The sequence below is a fragment of the Poecilia formosa genome, unplaced genomic scaffold (genome assembly GCF_000485575.1).
Source record: "Poecilia formosa unplaced genomic scaffold, Poecilia_formosa-5.1.2 Scaffold12, whole genome shotgun sequence".
NCBI classification, from domain to species: Eukaryota; Metazoa; Chordata; class Actinopteri; order Cyprinodontiformes; family Poeciliidae; genus Poecilia; species Poecilia formosa.
In genome coordinates this window covers 184,693-209,386 of record NW_006799951.1, presented here as the reverse complement: position 1 = coordinate 209,386, position 24,694 = coordinate 184,693, and the positions used below count along the sequence as shown (strand labels likewise).

General features: G+C 40.0%; 4 protein-coding genes across 5 annotated transcripts; 3 read left to right on the top strand and 1 right to left on the bottom strand.

Annotated features, from left to right (window-relative positions):
- Positions 1-1,035: 1,035 nt before the first annotated feature.
- Positions 1,036-3,904, top strand: LOC103133488 (DNA damage-inducible transcript 4 protein-like). The gene is made up of 2 exons (XM_007545238.2): positions 1,036-2,850; positions 3,039-3,904. Exons 1-2 carry the CDS (start codon positions 2,685-2,687, stop codon positions 3,545-3,547), a joined length of 675 nt encoding a protein of 224 aa, XP_007545300.1. The 5' UTR covers positions 1,036-2,684; the 3' UTR covers positions 3,548-3,904.
- A 598-nt stretch (positions 3,905-4,502) lies between these two features.
- Positions 4,503-9,931, bottom strand: dnajb12a (DnaJ heat shock protein family (Hsp40) member B12a). The gene is made up of 9 exons (XM_007545237.2): positions 9,732-9,931; positions 9,222-9,396; positions 8,116-8,261; positions 7,866-8,036; positions 6,846-6,925; positions 6,644-6,753; positions 6,385-6,557; positions 6,086-6,228; positions 4,503-5,125 (listed from the first exon to the last, which is right to left on the bottom strand). Exons 1-8 carry the CDS (start codon positions 9,862-9,864, stop codon positions 6,107-6,109), a joined length of 1,110 nt encoding a protein of 369 aa, XP_007545299.1. The 5' UTR covers positions 9,865-9,931; the 3' UTR covers positions 4,503-5,125; positions 6,086-6,106.
- Positions 9,932-10,958: 1,027 nt separating this feature from the next.
- Positions 10,959-13,909, top strand: trmt2b (tRNA methyltransferase 2 homolog B). 2 transcript variants are annotated; one of them, XM_007545236.2, is made up of 4 exons: positions 10,959-11,074; positions 11,151-11,441; positions 11,553-11,991; positions 12,722-13,909. In XM_007545236.2, the coding sequence occupies exons 1-4, from the start codon at positions 11,034-11,036 to the stop codon at positions 13,328-13,330; spliced, it is 1,380 nt and encodes a 459-aa protein (XP_007545298.1). In that variant the 5' UTR covers positions 10,959-11,033; the 3' UTR covers positions 13,331-13,909. The 2 variants fall into 2 exon arrangements, with proteins under 2 accessions (XP_007545298.1, XP_007545297.1); XM_007545235.2 differs by having other exon boundaries at positions 10,960-11,074; positions 11,151-11,991.
- Positions 13,910-14,751: 842 nt separating this feature from the next.
- Positions 14,752-24,460, top strand: scdb (stearoyl-CoA desaturase b). Its single transcript, XM_007545234.2, has 6 exons — positions 14,752-14,858; positions 16,494-16,726; positions 18,713-18,843; positions 20,354-20,559; positions 21,050-21,282; positions 22,923-24,460. The coding sequence occupies exons 2-6, from the start codon at positions 16,498-16,500 to the stop codon at positions 23,120-23,122; spliced, it is 999 nt and encodes a 332-aa protein (XP_007545296.1). The 5' UTR covers positions 14,752-14,858; positions 16,494-16,497; the 3' UTR covers positions 23,123-24,460.
- The last annotated feature ends 234 nt before the right edge of the window (positions 24,461-24,694 follow it).

Below are 24,694 nucleotides of genomic sequence, written 5' to 3'. Positions count from 1 at the left end.
TCCACTGTGTTTAATTTGTATTATTTTACAAAATTGTTGCTTCTGAGATAATTAATAATAATAATAATAATAATAATAATAATAATCACATAACGCTATTGTGATTTTGTTTTCCAAGTTTTGCAATAAAACATGCATGCAATTTTTAATTGCCTTATTTTTTTTTATCAGGAAATGTGTGTGTACATGTCTACAGAGATTTGCTTGTCTGGCTTATTAGAAGAAAGGTCTCTAGTTTGCAAATTCCTTGAACTCACTTGAACAAAGCAGAAAACAATTCAGTCTGTCCTCAACAAAAAAGAAGTATTTTGGTCACACTTTCTTTGAGCTTATAATCCAATCAATTAACAGTGAGTTAACTATGTTACCAAGTTGGCATAAAAATCCTGCGTGCATCAAACATAACTTAAAAGAAATTTGACTTTCAAATTTTACGCCTCTGTCTCTTTAAGAGGCCCCTGCTCTTTTTTGACCCTCCTTCAGTACAACACTGCTTTTCATTATGCCATTTGCAGCCGATTTTAGGGGCATTAGACTGAAAATTAGTTTGTCTGATGAGCTCAGTAGATGCACAGTTCCACCAGGAGTTTGCTAATTACTTCTGCCTCTAGTGGGAGGGATCCACAGGAGATGGGGTGCTCTATGAGGCGGAAGTATGACTGGAGGCCGCAGGTCCAAGGAGGAGCAAGCGTTTAGGCACCCCAAATGGCTACCACAGAAGATTCCTCAAATATGCATCAAAGAACCAAGGCAACAGTCCGAGTATGTTTTTGATAAAGGGAAAAACATTATAACACGATATAAAGGTCCAAAAAGTAAATTTTACATAATACCCCTCCCCCCTCTTAAAATCTTTAAAGAACATTTACATTTGTATATAATATTTTACCATAATTAAAATTTAAAAAATCTTTAACATTTTATTTGACAGGATCAAACATGAAGGAGTCTTTATGAATGTCTATGACTGTTGTCATGAAGTGTGGTGTCACTTTTAATGCAAAGTTGCTTTAAATGTTGCATTAAAATCTCATTAAAAGTTCCAACTTTGTATTATTTTGTAAATACTGACACTTAAATGCAAAGCTGGCACTTTTAATGGACTTTCAATGCAACTTTAAGAGCAACTTTGCATTAAAAGCGTCATTATTTACCAAATGACACTTCATGACAACAGTCACAGACATTCATAATGACTCCATTATGCTCATAACAAGAACCGTGTTGTGTTTATCACAGTGTCATGTCAGTCTTATGCACACCCCGTGTCACAAAAAAATCTTACTTGCATCAACCTCATGTACTGAGAGACCAGATTTGCATCATTTTTGCATTGCAGTCGGAGACCAAATAAATCCAGGGGCCACAAATGGCCCCCAGGCCACACTTTGGATCCTTTTTTTAAGACGTTAGGACTCCAGTGAACCACAATGAGAGCTATTATGGATCAAACATTGAAACAGTGGTAAGCATCTCAGGAGCTGGAGGTCAACCTAAATTTCTGACCGATAAGAAAAAGGAGGACCATGTTGTTTTTCAACTACCATAGAGCAAAAAGAATGTTGTATTTTCTAAGTTTATCTTTGTTTGAGACAGAGAGCTGTTTGCCACTCTGAAACAACATAAGAGCAACACAGGAATAAATCAGTGAGCAGAAACATGTTTACAGCACCCAACATATTCTTCTGCAATGCATTAAGTGTGCAAAGATTTAAGCAATTCCCATGAAAGCAGAACCCATGTAAACAGGTGAAGGAGATAACTATTCAAACAGAAGTGACTGAGTCTTATTTTCTTGGAGGGGGCATGGGGGGGTTGAATGGAGGTACGTGCTAAATGACATGAACCAGAGGAGATACTCATAAAGTTTGGTTGATTGGATTAGAAAGGCTCTCTGAGATTAAATGTTTTCAGATATTTTCATTTATGTTTTAACCAAAATAAAACAATGCATCCGGATGAGATAGCCATGCAGACTGCACTATCTACTTGTCTTCTGGAAATACTTTCTGGAACATTCTGGAATAATCTATCCCTGCAGTCGCCTTAGACTTTAGTGTAGATTCACCGTAAGGCTCCTTGTTTACTTCAGAGCCGTTTGTAAACGTGCAGCTCAGCTTCTTTAAGGTTAACATTTGTCAGTAGAAAGGCGGGCCCCCCTCCTTTTTTCCATTAACAAAAAGACGTTCTCTACGTGCAATACGTGCCTCGCGCAACTATTCACAATTGATTCATCAGCTGCGTTTTTCTAGTTCTGCTCTGTGCTGACAGGATTCCAGTGTTGCAAGATTTGCACTAGGCACCGTCTGTAAATTCGCCTTCTAGGACGGATTAATGTCCTCCTATACAATGATTAAGAGTTAAACTTATGAGATTTGAGGGGGTCGTCGCTTGCCTCTCAGCCGTGGGGGAGTGTGTCTCACCCCATCAAAGGGATAACCAGGCAGGATACTGCGCTGAGGACGTGAGCTAAAACCTCATTGGCTGAGAAATCAGATGGGCGGGGCTAGCGTGCGTAGGTATTTAAGGCTTCACCCCATTGTTAGAGAGTGTGATTTGCAGCTGATCCGGCTCAGGAGCAGGAGAAGGACCAACTGTGACAGCTACCTCCGCACTTCTTTCTTTTTTTTTTTGCCCCCCCCTACCCTCCTTGTTCTTTTGGAAATAAGGCATTTGTTGTATAAATGTCTTTTTCTTGCAACCAATCTCTCGATGGCAATTTTTCTCGGTCCCCAGCGGAGGGTAGGAGCTCCCAGAGGCTGTCCTGGAGCAACCTGCTGCAGAAGCTGGCTGAGCTGAAGGGGCTCAATCAGAGGGCCTCAGCAGATCAGTACTGCAGGAGTGAAACCGGTGAGTGTGTTTAGTTTTCTTTATTATTTTCTGGAAAAAACACAATAGCAGCAAAAATAAAAGCCTTTTGCATCTTTAAAAAATTTCAGTTCAGACTTGGAGCTATTCTGCATCTAAATGCAAAGCAAATTGCTCCTTGGGGTCAGTAAGAATAAAGTTTCTCTAATCTATTTCTATCTTTGTTCCAGGATCTGTGGCGGACCTATCCCTGTCGGAGTCCGACAGTAGCTTCTTCTGTTACCCCCTCGAGGAGACCTTGGCTGCAGAGGTGGTGGGCACAATCACACAAAGCCTTAACAATGCGTCACCCGTCCTGTGCTGCTCCAAACTCATCCTACCTGACCGTCTAATGTACAACATCAGCCGAGAGCTGCTCCATCTGGCCGTCAACGAGCCCTGCGGACTGAGGGGGGCCGTGATCGACCTGTGCGTGGAAAGGGGGGATCAGGGGCTGTTGTGCACCGTGGATCAAATAGCAGTAGATGCCGGCCTGGTCCCGACCTTCCACGTGACCCTGGTTCTGAGGCTCGAGTCCGGAGGACTGTGGCGCAGGGTGCAGAAGCTCTTCAAAGGCGGAAAGCCTCCGTCTGCAACGTCTCCGAGGCACCACAAAACCCTGAGGCTGAGCAGGAGTTTCAGGGCCATCAAGAGGAAACTGTACAGCTCAGGAGCGCTGCTGGTTGAAGAATGCTGCTAACCTAAGAGCACCAATGTGCCTTTCTAGACTCACTGAGCTGTTTTTAATCAACTTTTGCTGCAGATTCACTTAAAAAACAAACAGACAAAAAAACTTTAATTGCACTGACATCAAGGTCCTAAAACAGTTGTAATATGTGGTAAATCGAAGGCCCAAACTATCTCATGGCAGCTACTCACCTGATTGCAGGTGTCTGAACACCAGTCCTTTTTCTTTTATATGAATCCACATTCATATAATTCATATAATTTCCACTTTTTAAAGGGAATGTATGTACTACTAGTATTACATATTACCTGCCTGAAACTGTTTTGTATCTTAAAGATTGTGAGATAAATTATTTTCTATTACTCTGTGATGCTTGTTTCATTTCTTTGTTCACACCATTTTAATTCTGGATTTACTACATTATATTATGGGTCATTTCCAATGCTTAGTCTCCTTTGTTCCTTTCCTTCAGGTGGCATAATCAGAAGCCTTCAAAATGCACTTAGTGTATATAATTTTGAAAGGGTTTTTGCAAATGTAAAGACTAAAGCACATTTTATATTTAAGAACTCACTTAGTACCCTATATTTACTTTGCAGAGTATTTTTTATTTATTGAAAAACTAAATCAATGAAAACAAATAGGACCTAGCATTGTAGTTCTGGTCACACTGAAGATATAAGACACTTATGTCTTTATCTTAGTCTCCCAAAGATTACATTTGGGAGACTAGGAACATTATGATGTAAATTTGCATAAATAAATCTGGCATGCTATGGTGAATTTAAGCACACTCAAGTCTTAGAACCTAAAATGACAATGATTTAACTTTATAAACCAAATATTTAAGACTGACAACCAATGAATGAATAAAGTATATTTAAAACCTAATTTAATAAAATGCACAAGACCCGCTAAAAATACAGATTTTGTAAAAGAGTGTTTAAAAACAAACAAGACACCGGTCAATCATTGGACAACTTTTATTCAAATAAATGTATAGAATTTTAGGTTGTTAATTTAATAAATATGCTTTCCTTTTATCTGTGCAACAATTGTTACTAGTTATGATCCAACAGGCTACAAGCAAATTCACAAAACAGTTTTGTAAATGACTACCATCCCCTGCACTGTTAAGTAAAATGAGTATTTACATTGGTAAGAACTATAAAAATGACAAAAACTGTTTTTTTTTCTCCTCACAAGTGGCTCAGACTGTCTTATCTGTGAAGAAAGGCCTTCAGGTTTCTCCAGGAAAAACAAAAAATAAAAGGATCAGGACAGAGGAAGCTAATCTCAGCAGCCTTCTTTATCATTCAAACAGATAACAGCACGCTCAATTTCCGCCATGACGCCCATCGGACTCTCACCACTGGTTGAGACAGGAGAGGAAGAAAATGTCAGCAGGCAGCTTGAAGCTTCTCGCAGCTCTACAGGAAGTGGATGGAGTGGCAGGGAGCCCCCTTGAGGAGGCGCCTCTGCACACAGAGTGTAAGGCTTGTTTAGATTCTCTTGGTTTGCTGCAGAAATATGCTCCAATTAGAGTGGGCTCAGGCTCATTTCTTCCCATTAGATTCAAGTACCGACGAACTATAAAAACAGACACACAAGGAAGAGTTAGATGATTACCTTAAAATACTGATCTGGAATTTTGTGAGAACAGCAATGAAGTAAATAGGCAAAACAGCTAAAAAAACAAAAACAAAAAATAAATAAATAAAATGCCGTTTTTTTTTTCTACCACACTTTTTCCTTCCACTTAGCTTTCTATGAACATGCCTAGAGATAATATTAAAGGGTCAGTTCCCCAGCAATGACCTTTCAAGGCTTGCAATCCATGTGGAGCGTGTCAAGGGACAACAGTCAAGGCAGCAGTCATTACCTTTATTATGTAGGCTTATAAAAATAGCTTTTTTATTTGTTTTAATAATAATAAAAAAAAATTTCTCTTGCTGTAAGACAATTATCAAAATGAACAGATATAAATACTTGATATACATCAATATATGTGTTTAAGGAATCTAAAGTTTTACTTTTTTAGTTGTACTGCAAAACAAATAACATTTTCAATGATATTCTATTTATTCAGAGGCAGCTTTAACAAGCAGACATCTGGTGTTTTATCCTTCAAATAGCAAGAAGCTACTTTTAAAGCTTTATAGGTTTGTAAACTTATTACTTAAGTCAGAAGTCTGTTTTTCAGAACAAAAAACAAAACCCAACAAATCAACCGTTTTGCAAAGATGTGACCCTTGCTCAAGATCCATGAGAGTGACGTATCAGGTGACGTTTTTCCTCCGAAAAACAGAGCTGACCCTTCAGTATCAGGAGTCAGTTCGTGCTTGCAGCAGCATTAACACGTTAATAGAAAAAAAAAAAAAAAAAAAAAAAAGAAGCTGACTGAGATGTTTCAGTTAATTATGGTGAATGGATAAAATAAGAAAAGGCAAATCAAAGAAGAAAAAGCATCTGAGCAACAAGAAAGTGGGTTAAAATGAAAAGCTTAAAAAAAACAAAAAAAAAAACAAACAACAATCTGAGTGAGCATACCCATGTGTGTGCAAGTGTCTTCTAGCCATCCAGTATGACCTGAATCTCAGATAGTCTGGAACAGCTAGGGGTCCCCATTCTCTGGGCCCTTTGGTACAACTCTGAGTCCCCAAAGTAACGAGCACGATACAGCAAGCCTTCCTCTGAAAGACAGAAACAGCGCGTCAAAGATACAACACTCTGGTCAGCAGTCTAACAAACCAAGTGTCCAGACTTTAAATTAAGTATTTCAATATAGTAATATTCCACCCATACCAGTTTTGTAAAACAGGCTAACCAGGAGAATGTAAAAGACTTACTCTGCTGCTTCTCCTTCCAGCAGTTGTTTCTTAGGTTAGAGATATAGTCTTCTTCTACACTTCTTTCAATAGTCCTCAGGTTATTGCCTGTAAATTCTTCATTGAAACGGTCCCCCACATAGAAAGGCACCTTTAGGTGTGACGTATGCCTTTTGTGAATATGTCCAGCTGATCTGACAAACAGAAAGCAGGGAAGGTTCAGACAGACGTCGAAACACTTCTGGTGTAACCGCAACCCCCTCCTCCCCGCCACACTTACGGGCGATAGCTAAGGCTGTACGGAGGCTGCGTGACCATCAACTGGCTGAGAGCAGAAACGACGATGAGAATTAAGATGGGCATGAGCTGGACCAGCAGAGCGAAGCCGCCCTGTTCAAAGAGAAAAGGAGATGCTGTTTAATGACACAAAGTATACAATTATTTAAACCAGGCGTTAGTAAGGCATCGCAAATCCAGCTTACATCTCTCTGCTGTTCTCGTCTTTCTTGTCTATTCTGGTGTGCAAAATGCATTCTTCCATTCCTGTAAACATGGACATTACCTGAAAAGAAAACAAACAAAACAAACAAACAAAAAAAACATACAGTTAAACACAATCATCGTCTGACTGAATAACAAATATTCCTTCAGAGAAATCTACAGGACTTCACTGCAACTTTTGGGATACTGATTTGAGTTAAATACTGCATTGCATATTTAGTATTTTGTTGAATATGCACAACACGCTGCACATTTATTCTGCATACAGCGGAACTGTAGGCCAACCAGAATCATTATATTATATATAATATATATTATAAAACAGAATAGGCCTGTCATGATACATTTTGCTCGACGTTAAATTCTCCCACAAACTATTGAAGTAGACGAAAACATTGCTATTTTGAGACAATTTCAACTAACATAGTAATGCAATAATGCAAATACATCCTCTCAAAGATCAATAAAACCATATTTTCTAAAGCACATGAGACTAGAACTGAAAGACAATTTTAATATCCAAAAGATCTAAACAAAACAACAATAAATAAATAAATGAAACTGAAATAAAAACCTACACACAACTGAAACAAGAAATAAAATAGACTGTTAAGTCTTTGAAAACAAGTCTCACTTGACTTGATTTCACTTTGAAATATTTCGTGGAAGAGCGTCCAAATAGACAAACAACTTTTTAACTTAAAAACACCGGCTGCTTATTGCGGTGTAGAGTTTGACTGTGCAGCACAGCCATAACACCTGCACTTAGAGCTGTCATCGTGTGTTATTAGCGAGTGTAAGCAAGTTCTTATTATGTCCTGAGAAACGTCTAGTACCAAACCAGTAATTTTTACGAGGAATAAACAAGTTCAAAAATGTTTTTTTTTTTTTTTTTTGGAGCTGTTTAGTTGTAATACCCCACTGCCCAAGAACACAATGAGTTTTAGCAGCAGCCCTGTACATCCCTTGCATGTTTTTAATATCATTTTGCCTCCACTCACTTGTTGGGAAGCCTCCACCAAAGAACATGTTAAAAAGGTCCTCAGGAGAAATGTCTGCTTCAAAATCGTGATGATGTCTGTGTCTGCTTGGTTGTGTTCGCTCCTCCCCATACTGGTCATACTGTCTTCGTTTTTCAGCGTTACTTAGAACAGCGTAGGCGTTGCCGATGGCTGAAAGAGACACACAGAGGAGCTGTGAGTACAAGCTCCCAGAAGCGACACAGAAAAGACATGAAGACACGCAACTTACCCTTGAAAGCCTCTGTAGCTCCAGGCGCGTGATTTTTATCTGGGTGAAATTTCAGGGCGAGCTTCCTGTAGGCCTTCTTAAGGTCCTCCTCAGAAGCTGACTTTTCCACCCCCAGAATTTGGTAGTAATCTTTACAGCTCTTAATCCTGAATTAAACACAAAAGTCTCTGTTACGACATGAACGAAATTTGCTTTGAAGCAAACAAACGAGAAGAAAAGTTTAGGGGTCAGGGACAGAGCACCTTGATTGACCAACGAAGGTGAACTACTCGGGGATCATGCTTCAGTTTCTATTAGAAAATCCATACTGGGATGTTGCAAAGAAGAATTTAGCTGACAGTTAAAACCTATGATTTAGGAGGAGCAATCTGGCTGTCTTGACCTGGTGACTGAGTAGATAATCTTTGACTTTGCACAGAGTAGAGCTGATTAAGGAAAAAACAAACAAACAAACAAACAAACAATGATAATCATTTTCACATTTAATTCATAGGTTTTTGTTGGATGTGAATAGAAGCCAAGTCTCAGCTCAGTGTTAATTTCCATCATCTGCTCGTTTTATTTAGAAGCATTTGAGAAGCTAAGAACTTCCACTGACTAGAACCGAGGTAACAGAACAGGAAAACTTAAGTTATAACATAGTGTTAAGTTACAGAAATAGATAGGACAAGCTCAATATAATTTAGAGTCATCAAACATCGCCTTCTGATGAATATCTTAATTGAATGAAATTTTGAAAAATGATTAGACGTTTCAAACTCCAGTCCTCCAGTTCTGCAACTTTTAGACGACTCCAAAACACCTGGGAACAAAGATGTGTCCCAGTACCAACAAACCTTAATTTAATTTTTTTTTTTTTTTGTTCTACATACATGATCGTGCAATCATTTAAAAGTTCAACTAATGCCTGTTCAGATGAAAAGGTTTGACCTGAATCACAACTCTTCGGATAAAAATATCGCTAATATACCAGGAAATGCAGTTCAGCACTGTAAATCACGAGAATAAACACTGCAAATTTGTCAACATACGTGTCAACAGATTACCAGACCGCTTGTGGTTAAGATAATAACACGCATCAGAAAGAAAAATAAATGTGCTCTCACTTTCTGACCGCCTCCAGCTGCTCTGCTGTGTAAGATTTATCGGACTCCGTGGGGCCCTGAGACGCATTAGCTCCGTCTCTCTCGCCGCGGTGTCTCAGGCCGGGTCCTCCTCCGTTTACAGTACTGCCGTTCTCGTCTGGAGGCTTCCCATTCTGCGCTAATGACTCCAACAGGTCTGTAAGAGGGCGCACATTACCATATTGCTGCCGTTTTAAGTTGCTGCCTTTTGAGTTAATCCGCTACTTTAGAACGCTAACATTTAGCATCGTTACCGTTACAGAGAACTTCAGCACTAGCAGTGAGTAAGTTAAGCTCGATGTAAGGTTACAAACAAGTAAAAATATTAAATAAACAAATGGTAGTAGCTTAAAAAAAACAAAAAACTACAAGTACCAGTTACGGCCTGTATCTATTAATGACGGCTATGTTAGCATTAGCTTGTTCGGTCTTCCAGCTCTGGCCCTCCAAATTAGATAGCATCGCTGGCAAACAAGCGTCTATTCGACTTACTTTTGGCCTTATCTGTCGGAAATAGGCGCTGAGCCTTCTCCAGAAACTTTCTGGCTTTGTTCAGCTGATTATTACCGATCGCATTTAATGCTATTTTAATGCAACGTTCCGCTTCGTCCTTGTTTGAGTCCATCGCGACACAGCGGAAATGTTTACTTGTCCCGAGACGCAAAGAAATGACGTCGACTCACCTTTGGTCTGACAAAATAGACGTAACAAAACGTCGTTTAGTCTATGCTGAAGTGTTTTTAAGTTAGATAATAAAAATAAATAAATTAACGCATGAATTAATTTATTACATTAATAAATAAAGCCCCTTTTCACGAAATTCTAGCTGACACAATATCAAGTGTGATAAAAATATCAAAATAAGTGTTCATAAGTGCTTTAGATTGAATCATGTGCACTTTGGAGTTAAGGGTAATCAAATTAGCTGCAGCAAAATGAACTATCAAAATAACTGTTGAAATGACAATGGAGTTTGTAATGAAAAGTTTTTAAAAAGGACAAAGGTTTTCGCCACTGATGCCTGTCACATTTTTTTCATCTTTTAATAAGGTGAATGTGGATATTTTTTATTTTTTATTTTTTGCAGTGTTTTACAAGAAACAGTTAAATGGAGCGTCTGTGTCAACACTTATTTGAAAAAATCTTATAGGCCTAGGCGAATTTTAAAGGAAAATATATAATATATTCAAATATACATTGGACTATTTATATTTATTTCTAGAGAATTGTTGATCATAAATTAGAGTTAAAGTCTCTTTAATTTCATAACGTAAGACAATTTTATTAGGAGTAACACGTATACTCACCGTTTACACTCCAGTCCAGTAGGTGGCGTTAAAAGCGCAAAAAAGGTGGCTTTCAAACAAGAAACAGTGTGAAACAGGAGGGAGGAGATAAATAGAATATAAAATATAAATAGAATAAGAACCGGGCACAGTTTTTTAAAATGAACTCTTTTTAAGATGGGGAAACATCTTACTGGTTTATGTAGTTGGTGTGATGCTGTAGAAGCGATGGAACATGTTTTTATTAGTTGTAGAAAATATGCAAATCAAGGAAGATTATTAAAAACGGAATTAAGTTTTAATAGGGAATTGAAATTTGAGAATGTGGTTGATCAGGTAAATAGTATTGAGGGGAAAAAGAAGAGTTTTCGTTTTTTAAAAATACTGGGATCTTTATGAGAATTTGAGGTATAGATATTAGGATCCAATAGATGGCAGTAGTGCAACAATAATGGATGCAAGCTGCCGTTAAAACCTAAAGAAGAAGAAGTTGGTGTGGATCTGAAGCATGTTTTTCCGAGCTCCTGAAAGTCTGATGCAGTTCTTATTGTGAGTGTTGTACTTTCAATGTTTGATAGTCTCGCACTTTTCTCGGAAACATGTATTTAACCGCGAAATGCTGCAGGTCGGTCATGGCTGTCAGACCAAATATATTTTATCTGAGGCGGACCTGCGTGCTGTTTTCAACTAGCGTTAGTCCGGCTGACGGAGGGAGAGCGGGGTCGGGGTCACAGAAACGACGGAAAAAAAGGCAGAAGAAAGCGGCTTGGACCGGCGACCTGTCCTGGGAGGAGAGGCTGGCCGATGCGGTCACCCCGCTCTGGAGGCTGAGCTATGAGGAGCAGCTGGAGCTCAAGCAGAACAATCAGCGGAAGATCCTGTCTGAACTCTCAGGATCTCTTTCAGCTGACCTCAGGTCAGGTTTACCAGCACCTGCCTCAGCTAAACTCAACTTCACTGTCCTGCCTGTTCTGCCCTCCCCAGTCAGGGATGGCTACCGCAACAAATCCACGTTTTCTGTCAACAGAGGAGTGGATGGGAATCCAAAAACGGTTGGATTTTACCTAGGAACGGCCAGTCGGGGAAACATCGTCTGTGTGAACGGAGATCACCTACTCAACATGCCGGAGAAGCACACACTAGTAGCCAGGTGTTACCAGGACTTCATCCGCCAATCCTCTCTGGAGCCCTGCCTGCTGTTTCACACCGGGGGTCACTGGAGAGAGGTCACGGTGAGGACCAATGCGCAGGGACACACCATGGCTATAGTGTATTTCCACCCACAGATGATGACCGCAGAGGAAGTGGCTGTTCATAAGGCTGAGCTGGTGGAGTATTTCTCAAGGGGTCCTGGATCGGTCTGTCAGCTAGACTCCCTGTTCTTCCAGGAAAGCACCATGACTCGCTGCACGCATGAGGAATCCCCCTACCAGCTGCTGCACGGTCAGCCATATTTGCATGAGGAGGTGAGATATTCTGGATTTACCCGGAATCTGGAAGTTTACTGCTCAGACTCTGCAGTTCCTTGCAGAAGTATTCATAACCCTTGAACTTTCCACATATTGGCACGTTTACAACACCACACTAAAACATGTTTTAATGGGAGTTTATGTATGTTTCACATAATGGTGAAGTGATGGGAAAACAACTCCTGGTCAAACTGTTATAGAGAAGGAAATACCTGAGAAAATCACTGAATAAGTTTTCCTGACCAGCCTGAATATGTACATGATGCAGAATACTCGGATTTTCTTATCCCTTAAAACTTAAATATGTACGGTAATTTCTTTAACTTTGTCATTTTGCAAAGTTGTAGGAAATGCTCAAGGCACAAAATTAAATATGATTTTTATTATTAAATTAAGTACAAGATGATTGTGCTTCAACCACAAACGGACATCATCTCATCTTCTCGTGACATCGGCATCCTTGCTAGATGATTTGGCAGGTGTCTATACTGTATAACCGATTACACACACTGGTGGACTTTGAACTGGGCAATAAATCCAGTTTAGGGAACAGAAAGTTCTTATAACAGGTTTCAAAATTCAACAATGTCTGCTGCAGAAAACTTAAGTCTCTGTACGTTTAGATTTCAGGTCGGTTTTTCACTCAAAGGTTCTCTTATACTTATTAAACACCGAAGAGAACGTATGTCCGATCTGACGTGTCTCTGCTCTTGTGTGACTTTTGCAGGTCCTGGGCTTCAAGTTCCGCATATCTGCCGATGCTTTCTTCCAGGTGAACCAGGCAGCTGCTCAGGTGCTGTATAACACGGTCAGAGACCTTTGTGTCCCAGGAGCAGCGCAGTCAAAAACAGGAGGCACTCTGCTCGACGTGTGCTGCGGCACAGGCGCCATCGGCATCATCTCTTCTCCCAGAGTGGACAGGGTCATCGGCGTCGAGATCGTAGAGCAGGCGGTGAGAGATGCCGCGCACAACGCCGCTCTCAATGACGTGGAAAACTGCGAGTTTCTCCCCGGTAAAGCAGAGGTGGTACTCCCTGCTCTCATGTCTCGGTTGAGCTCTGCACCCGGAGCCCTTACCGCCGTGGTGAATCCGTCTCGAGCGGGCCTCCATCCCAAAGTAGTCAGAGCGCTGAGAAACCAAGCGGCTATCCGCAGACTGGTCTATGTTTCCTGCAAGCCGGACGGAGAGGCGATGAGGAACTTCAAGGAGCTTTGCTGTGCTCCTGATCAAGAAAAGAAGCTCACAGGAGAAGCTTTTTCTCCCACTCTGGCTGTCCCTGTGGACATGTTCCCACATACTCCTCACTGTGAACTGGTGCTGCTGTTTGAGAGGTAGCGCGTGTCATTTGTTCGTCTAGTGTTTCTTATTAATTTATTGCTACATCATTTTAATATGTATGTTTTCAGAATTCTGTGGCAATATAAAGATGCTTTAAATTATTATGTTTTTAAATTAAGACATAATCACGTTTGCTCATTGATTTGGTTTTATCGCATATGTAAGCAAAGACAAGTACGGTGGATTTCCTCCTTTTTATTTCCAGCCCCGAGCTTCAAACCTGGTAGATATCAAATATAAATGAATGTATTGTTTAGGTTTTTCATCTCATATTTGTAATATAACTTGCAATATTAATATTCATGTTGTCTCAGCTAATACTCATGTTAAAAACAGGTGAGTTTTTATCCTCGATTCAAAGTGTTTCAGCTGTTTAGCAGTTTTCTGGAAGTTTGTTCCAGAATTGTGGTTAATAGAAACTGAATGCTGCTTCTCCGTACTTGGTTACGCTCATGGAACCAACAGTAATGCATTTAACAAATCTTAAAGCTGGTATAGCTCTTAGTGTCTTGTTTTTCTTTAGCCTCACTAATGCAGCATTAGCAGCGAATGTGTAATAAAAGGAATGAAAAGGCATTAAATCCTGCTTGTCTGCTTCAGACAGGCAGTACCCACATTTATACAACAGAGGGTGCCATTACCTCTTCAGATTCTTTCAGTCACAAGACTCAAATCATCTGATTCATGATTATGAGCTCATCCTACTTACTCCAGTTCACGTAAGGTCAGAACAAGCAGGGTCCAGTAGGAGGGCAAGACGTGTTCTCCAGAGGTTACCTTCGTTTATCTGAGGTCATGTTTCTGGGCTAAAGTTGCCTTGTTTTGCTGGATGAACGTTTTCAGTGTCTGCATATGGAAAAAAGGACAAGGAAAGGGACTTTTTGAAGTTTGTATAAGTCCAGGCCTACAGAACCTTTGTAAGGTTTAGCATTTAAGGATGTATTTCTTTGCATTTTTTAAAGTTGCATCATGCAAGGCAATTTTTTTTATTTTTTATTTTTTTTATTTTTTTTTTTTGCTTTTTCTTTTGGTTGCAAAGTTTACACAAACTATTTTAAGTTCAACTGGAAGGTAAAGCGAATGGAACCAAAATAACATTTTCCACATTCCCCATGTATCCCAGCAAAACATTTCTGAACTTTATATTTGGAGAAAAAAAAAAAAGGAAAATTGATCTGTGAATAGAGATGAAATGCACAATTATAATATCATGCTATCCAAAAACAGAACTCATTGGTGGGTGACATCATGGTGCAAAATGGAAGACCTTTGTTTGCAACCTCTTGCAATGATTAATCCTGACAACATCAGACTGAGATGCTCCAGAAGATTGGGTAAGAGCTCCGGGTTACGTAAAGATTTAGTTGGAGGAAAAAAAAAAAAAAAGTTAAACATTGGTGGAGCAAACAGCCAATAGAATGCTTATACCTGCAGCAGGATGTTGCTTTAAAACCACCTCAGGGCAGGAAGAGTGTTGCATCTCTTAGTGTTGCCTACATCTGACCTGGTGCAAGAACAACAAACGGTAAGAAGTTTCTCCAATCGCAATCATGTTAACAGCAATTTGCATTGCTTTAGTAGTTGCTCTGAAAATATGCATCTTGTCAATGAACTCGAGTCTGAATGTTTGTTCTCTCTGTCGCTCATTATCGTCTAACCATTCTGGAAATAAAAAAAAAAAGGTAATGTTGGGGAAATCTTAAATTTTAATTTACTGATTGAAACACTGAATGTAGAGGCGTTCAGTGTTTCATTGTGGCTTCATATTCCTTTTTCTTTAGCAGTGGAGTGAATGTGCGTCGAGGCCATTGCGGTTAAATGCAATACTTAAGTCTCCTGGTCAACTCGACGACTCTGTTACAAATCTTATCTGGCCTTGACCAGTTTATGGTAAAATTATGGGCATTTCTCTTCTGGATTATGGCTGCAATAGCACCTTCTGGAACATTTAGAAGCTTAGAAAAGCAGCTGTAATGTTGTCATCAGTATGTTTCTCAACATTTACTGTTTTTTTTTCTTTTGCGAATGTCTCTTCCTGTTAATATTAAATCAGATGTTATTGGTTAGCATACACTAGTGGGAGAGCTTTCTAGTTGCTGACAGATTCCAGCTGATTTCTTGGCTTTTTTGAATGTCTTTTTTTTTTCAGGCATTTCAATATTTACTCCCTGTTCCATCACATCATAACAGATAACTTCATACATGGACTAATTTGTGTCTATTCTATTTATGGACTGCTTTAGTTTTCACATCTATCTAGTGCAGTGTTTCTCAATTCCGGTCCTCAGGCCCCCCCTGCCCTGCTTGTTTTAGGTGTTTCCCTTCTGCCACACACCTGGAATGAATATTTTGGTAATTAACAGGCTTCTGCAGGACTTGATGGTCATGCAATCATTTGAATCAGCTGTTCTGGCATAGAGGCACATCTAAAACATGCAGAGCAGGGGGCGGTGAGGACCGGAATTGAGAAGCACTGATCTAGTGTGAATTCCAATGGAAATGTTATATTTACTGGGGAAAAACATTGACATGTACAGTGCTTGTTTTCCATTTTGTGTTGATCTTCAGGAAAACGTCCTGTTTAAGTAAAACAGATGATCTCCATAAGACAAGGGGGAGGGAAAAAAAACGACAAAATTTTAAAAGATCAAGCCATAAATTTATTGAATAAATGTGACCCACTTCTTATTAGCCACCCTTCTGTATGGGGGGAAAAACAAGAGAACGTAACAGGTGGGAGGATGGTCGACTCTACGCCAATCTCCATCATTTTTACGCTTCCTGGTTTGATGTGCCAGTAAGAATTATATATTTCCTGAGTTGAGAGATATAACTAGTGCAAAAAAAAAAAAATTACAAAAATATAAGGAGAGAGTCTATTTTTGAATCATAAAAAAAAAAAAACCACAAAAATCTCCTTATAAGCGATGGACAAGTCATTTTTAATTAATCAGGCAGAAAAACATTGACTTCAACGAGAAGGTTCCTGTTGACGGCTGGCAGTCCAGCTGCAGCTGCCCGCTGTGGGCGCTGCAGGAGTACATGAGCGCAGCTGCTCGCCGCCGTGCCTTCCTCTCTCTGTCCGCATCACGCTGCGCAGCGCATCAGACGGAATAACACCGTCCCCTTGTTCTGCTCGCGCTGTGCTTCCCCGCTGCAGAAACATGACCGAAACCAGGATTCATCGCGCCGACAAGCAGCAGAACGGGGATGCCATGGCGGAGACGTCGACCGTGGACGACGTTTTTGACGACACCTACAGAGAGAAAGAGGGGAAGAAGCCGCCCAGGATCCTGGTGTGGAGGAACATCATCCTGATGGGTTTCCTGCATGTCGGAGCGCTTTATGGACTGGTTCTAATCCCTTCCGCGTCGTGGTTAACTCTTGGATGGAGTGAGTATTTGCTGATTTCTGTCTGAATAGAATGCGCTGATGCTGTGTGAGCACTGCGAACCACAGAGCACACTGCCTGAAGGGATCAAGCCTGTGGGAATAATGGAGAATGAGTCACTCTGGCCTAATTTTAATGAGAGGGCCTGCATGAAGGTTTTCAACCCACTGATGATTTATATGGCATCCATTTCTATAATCAATTTCATTTTGAGTCAAATGGTAAATTGAGTAAATAAAGCTAATATAATCTATTTCCAAATATAAGGGCAATCAGCTCTACACCTCATGATGTTGCAGCTAGTTGTGTTGTTTTTGCAGGGGCGTCTTTGGAAAGTTTTCCAAGGTGTGACCAAATAATTTAGGCCTGACACACCTAAACCAAAAGCCAGAACTGATTTTCTGGACTTTAATAATGCTGTTATGGGGAGAGTTAGAAATGGGTGATAGAAATTGGTGTCCGATGCAGGACATTAAAGTGAAAAAGGAATAAAGGTTGCAACCGATTGAACCGTACTCTCTCCTGTCTTACATTAATTTGAATAAATAATATCTATACGGAAGACTATGGTTGGATAGATCTTTGTGATTGTTTTGAATGAATTTTGACTTGGTGCATAGAAACTAAGCTGAATCGTTGTAGATTATTGGAGGCCTAACCAAAACCATTCAGGATCCATTTTGGGCCCCTAGGAAGTGGACTCTCTCCTTTGCTTGAGCCTGTTCCCTTTTTGCTCGACTCAGTTGTGAGACACAGTTTTCCTAAGGATAACTTTCATTTGTAGCACGCCTCTGGATCAGTAACAGACCTTCAGAACAATACATGCAGACATCTTTGAGTCTGACAGATGAACTACGCATTCTATCAATAACATGTAGGTCTGGACTTTAACTGGGGCATTCCAGAACGTCTTTCTCAGATTCTCAAATGGTTGTAGGTTTGAATGATCTAAACCAGTTTGTTGTCGATCTGACTGTGTGTGGGGTCGAGGTCCTGCTGGAAGGTGCACCACCGTCCCAGTCTAAAGTGTTTTTCTGCAGCCTGCAGCATTTTTTCCCCCTAAGATTATACTGTTTTTAAACATACTCTATTCAACTCTGGAAAGCTTCCCTATCTCTTGTGAAGAAGCATCGACACAGCACTGACAGTGGGGATTGTATGTTTCCTTCCTTTGTAGCATACACCCATGACCATGAAGCAGCACTGGATAACCACACACTCTCACCTGCGTGACTGACCAACCAATGGTATTCGCACCATTTATTTGGATGAATTTTGTTCAGTTTTCAGCACACTTGCCTGCAAAACAAGTTTCCATAATGCTAGAGACTGTGATGCATTTCAGATTAATCTGTGGCTTTTGGGTGAAGACACCAAATCTGCATCTAATTGTCTTCCTCATTTGAGTCTCATTTGAGTTTTGTTTCAAAACTCAAAATATATTCAAATCTTAAAGATTCCCTTCACATTTTCTCTAGCAGTCCAATCCCCATGCTTCTGGGACGTCTCGAATTATAATTATTTTAATTTCTGTCGTCCAAACAGTTTGCTGATTAATTTGACCTATATATGTGGACTGTTGTGGCGTGACTCAAGTCCCCCAACAATCTCTGCTCTGTTTCTACTCTAGCTCTGCATTTTTTTTTGCCGTCTTTTCCATATTATTTCACAGGAGAAGACAAAGCACAATCACTTCCACTGAACACATCCCATTGTGAGGCTCATGGCAGAATGCTCGTTGCCAGTCAGCCCCCAGATCTCAGATCCTGGCTAGTCCCGTCTAGGCCTCACAGAGACATGCATTCACTAGTTTTTCCAACAGCCAAAAGTGTGAGGGCCGACCTGCACACTCCCAGTGTTTCTCTAAAGAAGCAGAGGGTTATGAAAAAGAACATGGTAGCCTAGTGAGTCAGCTCTCATGGGTGTAAAAATTCATCTCAATGTGGCGCAGACAGTTTCCCTGTAAGATACCTCTCTCTTTCTTCCAGCTGCCGTGTGCTACTTGATAAGTGCTCTTGGTGTGACTGCTGGTGCACACAGATTGTGGAGCCACAGGTCCTATAAGGCTTCTGTTCCCCTGCGAGTCTTCCTCGCTCTTGGCAACTCCATGGCATTTCAGGTAAAACAAGCAAACATGTAAATATAGAACATTCAACCGTAGATGCAAGTCTTTGCAAAATACTTTTTTGTTTTTACCTTTTAGATCTTTTCACATTTGCCAAGTTACAACTTCAATGTATTTGAATGGAACGATGTGTGACAGAGCAAAACAAATAAGAGTATAATTGTGAAGTGTCAAATTTCTCTTGATCTAGAGACTGACTGTTATAAATTCTTTAAAAAAAAAAAAAAAAAAAAGCTCAGGCTATATCAAAGAAGATATGGATAAGTCTTTCTCAGATTCTCAAATGGTTGTATGTTTGAACTTTGAATCAACCGTTCCAGGAGCTGGCTGTGCTTTTGCACTAAACCATCCCGTTGACTATTTTTAGTTTTTCCTCCCTGCTGGAAGGTGACCCTCGACCTTCTGCTGCTCCTAACAGGTTTTGTTCCATGATTGCTCTGTATTTAGCTCCGTTAATATTCCCATCAACTCTGCTGAAGAAAACCATTTCAATGCCTGCACTGCCGTTTTTCATGATGAGGGAGCTTTTTGTTCAACAAAGTCAGTTTTTCATCTCGTATAACAATTTGCATGTAGGCCAAACAGGTTTGTTCTTTTCTGTCCAAAACACTTTCTTCCATATTTTTTTGCTGTGTCCCATACATGGCTTGTGGCAAACCCTTCACAGGACTTCTTGTAACCTTTGTTCGACACTATATTCTTCTCGCCACTCCACTCAATCAAGGCCTACTTTATGGAGTGCACAACTAAGACCGACTTGCCGACAGTTTTTCAATTTCTTCAGCTTCTCCAGAGTTAAAATGATTAATGCACTCCTTGTGCTGCCTATTTGTTAAGGTGGACAGCCATAACTTGGTAAGTTTGTATAATTGTGTTTGATGACAGTTTGAACAGTTCGGACTCGTCTTCTTCATCCGTGACCTCTCTGTGCTCCTTGGTCTTTAAAAAGCCGTTTGACCTTCAACACTGTCTAAACAACCACTGGCGCATTTTATTTATACTGAACTGAAATTACATAAGTGGATTCTGTTTACTAATTAGATGACTTCTGTAGACAAGGGATTATGTTGGAATTTATTTAGGTGCATCAGAGCAAGTGGGGCTGAAGACAACTGTGGGCGTCACTTTTGCGTTTCCTTTTCTCATTTCCTTCACAATTATGACCTACTTTGTGTTGGTATGTCACATAAAATTTCAATAAAATACGTTCAGGTGAGCATTTAGAAAATGCAATAAAAAGATCAAGGGGTGTGAATAGTTTTACAAGGTGCTATGCGATTTAACTCGTCTGCCATAAAAAAAATGTGCTGAAACAGCTTTATCATGAAGGGAAAAGCCTGTGGTTTTCTAAGCGTGTAGTGTTATCCATGGAAGGATACTGTATTTGTAGCCTGAATATTTTAATATATGCGTAGACCCTCATGAATCTGGTGGTGTGAGACCTCTGTGTGTATCTGTCAATGATTTTCAAAGTCACTTTTTTTTTTTTCCCCTCAATGTAAAGAATGACATATATGAGTGGGCCAGGGACCACCGTGTCCACCACAAGTACTCAGAAACGGATGCAGACCCTCACAACGCCAAGCGGGGCTTCTTCTTCTCCCACATCGGCTGGCTGCTGGTTCGCAAACATCCCGACGTCCTCGAAAAGGGACGGAAGCTGGAGCTGGGAGACCTGAGGGCGGACAGAGTGGTGATGTTCCAGAGAAGGTGAGGAAAAGTTCAACTGTTGTGTTGCGACATGCAGTCCCCCTGCCAGCAGGAGGCAATACTTGGCAATGCTTTTAATCCACTGCAACTGTTAGCAATAAAGATGTATCGTACATTTATGCAATGCAGTATGGGTTACGGATGATGCTGTAATTCATGTGACAACTCTTTGTCTGGCTAAAGTGACCAATGTGATAATAGTGTGACTATGACAACAATGTTTCCACTGACTGGACATTTTGTCCTCATCCTTGGTCAGTTGGAAGCAATCCCAGACTTTCAGTAGTTTTTCAGGAATAGCATAGTAGCATAAATGTTGTTTCAGGCACTGTCTCTGGACTAGTCTTGCAGTAGATGCTTTTGTAGGCATATAACTTTTTTATGCTCTTATGATACTTATTAGCTTCACATTGTTCCACATTTGCATTTTTTCCCCCTGCTTATGTTGACACTTTGTGACTTTTGACATTATCTCTTTGCTCTCCTTTAGGCACTACAAGCTGTCTGTCGTTCTGCTCTGCTTCCTTTTCCCCACGTTGGTGCCCTGGTACTTCTGGGGCGAATCCCTGGCTGTGGCTTATTTTGTCCCTGGGCTTCTGAGGTACACTGTGGTGCTCAACGCAACCTGGCTGGTGAACAGCGCTGCACACATGTGGGGCAACAGACCATATGACAAGACTATTAATCCAAGGGAAAATCCATTTGTGGCCCTTAGTGCCATAGGTGAGCATTCATTAATTATTTTTAGCTTTTCAGTAATGATTTTGTGTCTTGATGCGGCTGAAGGTTAACACTCTTGGGTTGTCTTTCAAAGTCACGCAGGCTGGGGCTCTGCCAGAAGCGTTTGCATGTTGTCATTTGTAAAAGCAGAAGTCTGTAAGTTTTTCTTTTCAGCTGCCGCTGAACCAGCTATTGAGCTCAAATGCGCAGGAATCTTCCTAGAGAATTTATTAATAAAAAAGACTTAAACCCCTTTTCAATTGAAAAGTCCTTTGTATCAGGATTTTTTTGACTCATAAGATATTTACATTTGAAGGAAAGACATTGTCTATGGTGAATCTGCATTCGAAAAAGAAAAGCATGAAGATGTTTCAGTAGTCCAATCAGACTAAACCTCAACCTGAGTGAAATGCTGTGATGTGACCTTCGCAGTGTTGTGCAGAAACAAAAGTTAGCAAGCCTCAATGAACTGAACCAACAGACAAAATCCCTCCACAACAATGTGAAAGACCAATAAAGTCAGCAGTTTTTGCTGCTAAGAGTGGTTCTGCAAGCTAGTTAATGGGTTTTTACACAGCTCTTCCATTTTGTCCTCATCTGCCCTTATCAATAACACCAGTGTAGTGGGCTGTGCATTTCTGTACATTTGACATTTGTAAAACTTGGTAAAGACCAGATTGTTTTTTTTTTTGTTGTTTTTTTTTTTACTTTGTCCTAAAATGTAAAAACCTTGGATTTACTTGGGGTATATTTTTATTATAGATTTCTTAAAAATAAAAGCTAGAAGCTCCTGCATCACAACGACAAACTAAAGTGAGCACAATGTGATGATGAGGGACAAAGGGACGGCAGAAGCACTAATTGAAATATTTCTATGCAGTTAATGACTGCATTAACTGCATAGATCCTATGCAGGATCATTATCCACAAAAGTATTTTCACTTCTGACAGAGTTACCAAGTCAACAAAGTGACCATCTGACTTCACATTTATCTCCCGTCACGCTGGAGGAATCTTGGCTGGGAGGGTCACAGATTAACTCTGAGATGGTCTAAATCTGATATAATATAGGAAATTAGATTTGGGAGGCTTGTGAACATCGTTATAAGACAATCCACCATTTTTGGATTTCCAGATTCTAACTTAATTCTTTGAATTGCTTCTAATCATATGTCACATGGTGTGTGTTACCCTTTTTTATTGTTTTATTTATTTTTTACAAATAAATTACATTGAGAAATGGATTTTCATTCTTGTTGACCCCATTTTAACCTAAATTCTGTGCTAATAGACAATAATTCATACAACAAATTAGCTGACTCAGGAGACAATAGACCATTAGAAGCCGGAAAATCTATCCTCTGTTTTTAAAATCCTTCATTTGGATTATGCTGCACAGCTTCAGGTCCTTTTCTTTAAGTTTCTTGCTGGTGGAAGAGTCGTTGTACAAAAAGGCCTTTTTCCAAGTTCCTCACCGACTGTGGGGAGCACATCCTTTAGGTAATGCACAGGAAACTGGATACAGTGGCAGTAAACCAATTAGCTGAATGATGGCCCATTCTGAAACCTCTGGCATCAAATTTCATCGTCCACAGCGATAAAAGATTGAGACATTACATGACATCATTTGTGTTTTCTCCCAGGCGAGGGCTTCCACAACTACCATCACACGTTCCCCTTCGACTACGCTACGAGCGAGTTCGGCTGCAAGATCAACATCACCACCGCCTTCATCAACCTCATGTGCTTCTTGGGTCTGGCCAGAGACCGCAAGAGGGTTTCCGGAGACATGATCGCCGCTCGCATTCAGCGAACAGGTGACGGCAGCCACAAAAGTGGCTGAGTACGAGGGCGAAGCCGCGCTAGAAACTCTGAGTGAGCCGACACGACGGACCGAGGCAGAACGTAGCAACGAGTGCAGCAGCGATTTCACTGGTGGGGTGGCGATTACCATGCTTCTTTGTGAGACTAATATCGGCTTCAAAGAGTTGTTTCCATTAAAAGTTGTGAACCTCTTTTAAGTTTTGAAGTGTCTTCACCAAGTGTTTTTTGCAACTAGTAGAGATTTGACTACGTGTGCAAAACAGCTTTTTCATTATAATATTAAAGTGTCATTAAGAGAGTGGATGTATTATTATTATTTTTTTGGATCAGATGAAAAATGGCATCAACAAAAATATATAAATATAAAATGTGTGTAAGTTATGTCTAGAGGCAGTAATTAATTACAGACTGGTTTTCTGCACATTATATTTCTACATTTACTTGCTGGTTATTAATTGTCTTTGGCACTTTGGAAGCTTTATGGTTTTTCTGCAAGCAAGACTGAAGTCACTTTGCTTTTAGTCCGTGGTGCTTTGGTGCGCCCGAGAAAATGTGGATTTTTAGCCTGATATTTATATGTTTTTTTTTTTTTTCCCCCGCTTATTTTTAATTTACTTTTGGCGATTTAGTCCGACTAAAACATAGGCTGGCTTGTTGAAAATTAAAGTCAGCTCAGTCAGGCCTCCATTTGGCTGTTGCTTACTGTGGCCATAGAAGAAGAGCGACCATAGTACCACATGGGGATGCTTTGACATCCGTAGTGTCAGTTTTTCTTCTCATAAAGGAATAAGTTATCCGACGCGACTCAGTTTTTTGCTCCCGGTTAGATGAAACGCCACATCAGACTACGTATTTAACTCTACCCTGAGAAAATACTATTTCAGTTATTATTGTTCTCCATCTCGGTAAAATATTCCAATGAGACATGGATGAGATGATTTTTTTTTTTTTCTCATATGTTAGAGTACGTAAATGTTTGGCCCAAATGCCTTATGATGGTTGTGCACCTCCTGAAAACTTATAGTGAATTATACAAATAAAGGAGGAATAATTACATGTTTGGTTTCTTTAAGGTTTTATTCTGCAATTATAGCCCCTGTCAGCATTGTTTGTTTAAAGTGATAGACAACGAATAATCAAAAATGATCTATTTAGACTTTTCTCTCACCAAACAAGAATTTGCCTGAAATACAAATAAAACTTTTTATGACATTTTTGAAAGTACCATTGTAATATTTGTCAAATTTTTCTCTATAACAAAGCAACACTTGTATTGTGTTGGGAAATGGCACTTTTATTTCAAATGAATGTTTTGTATCTACTGTATGTAAAATAAATAAACCAAACTTTTATGCAACAAGGTTGTACTTGTTTTTTTAAATATTCTGAACAGGAAAAATATTTATACATCCACTCCATTTCTCAGAAGACACAGATTGAAAGTGAGTATTTAAAGCACCTGGATTCCTGCATGATGGAGATGACAGCAGAAGCTCAAGCGCAAGATGAAAGAGAGTGAGGAAGTGTGTGTGAGGACAGGGACGGCAGCTTCACACACAGATATTGAAGGGCATACAAAAAAAAAAGCATC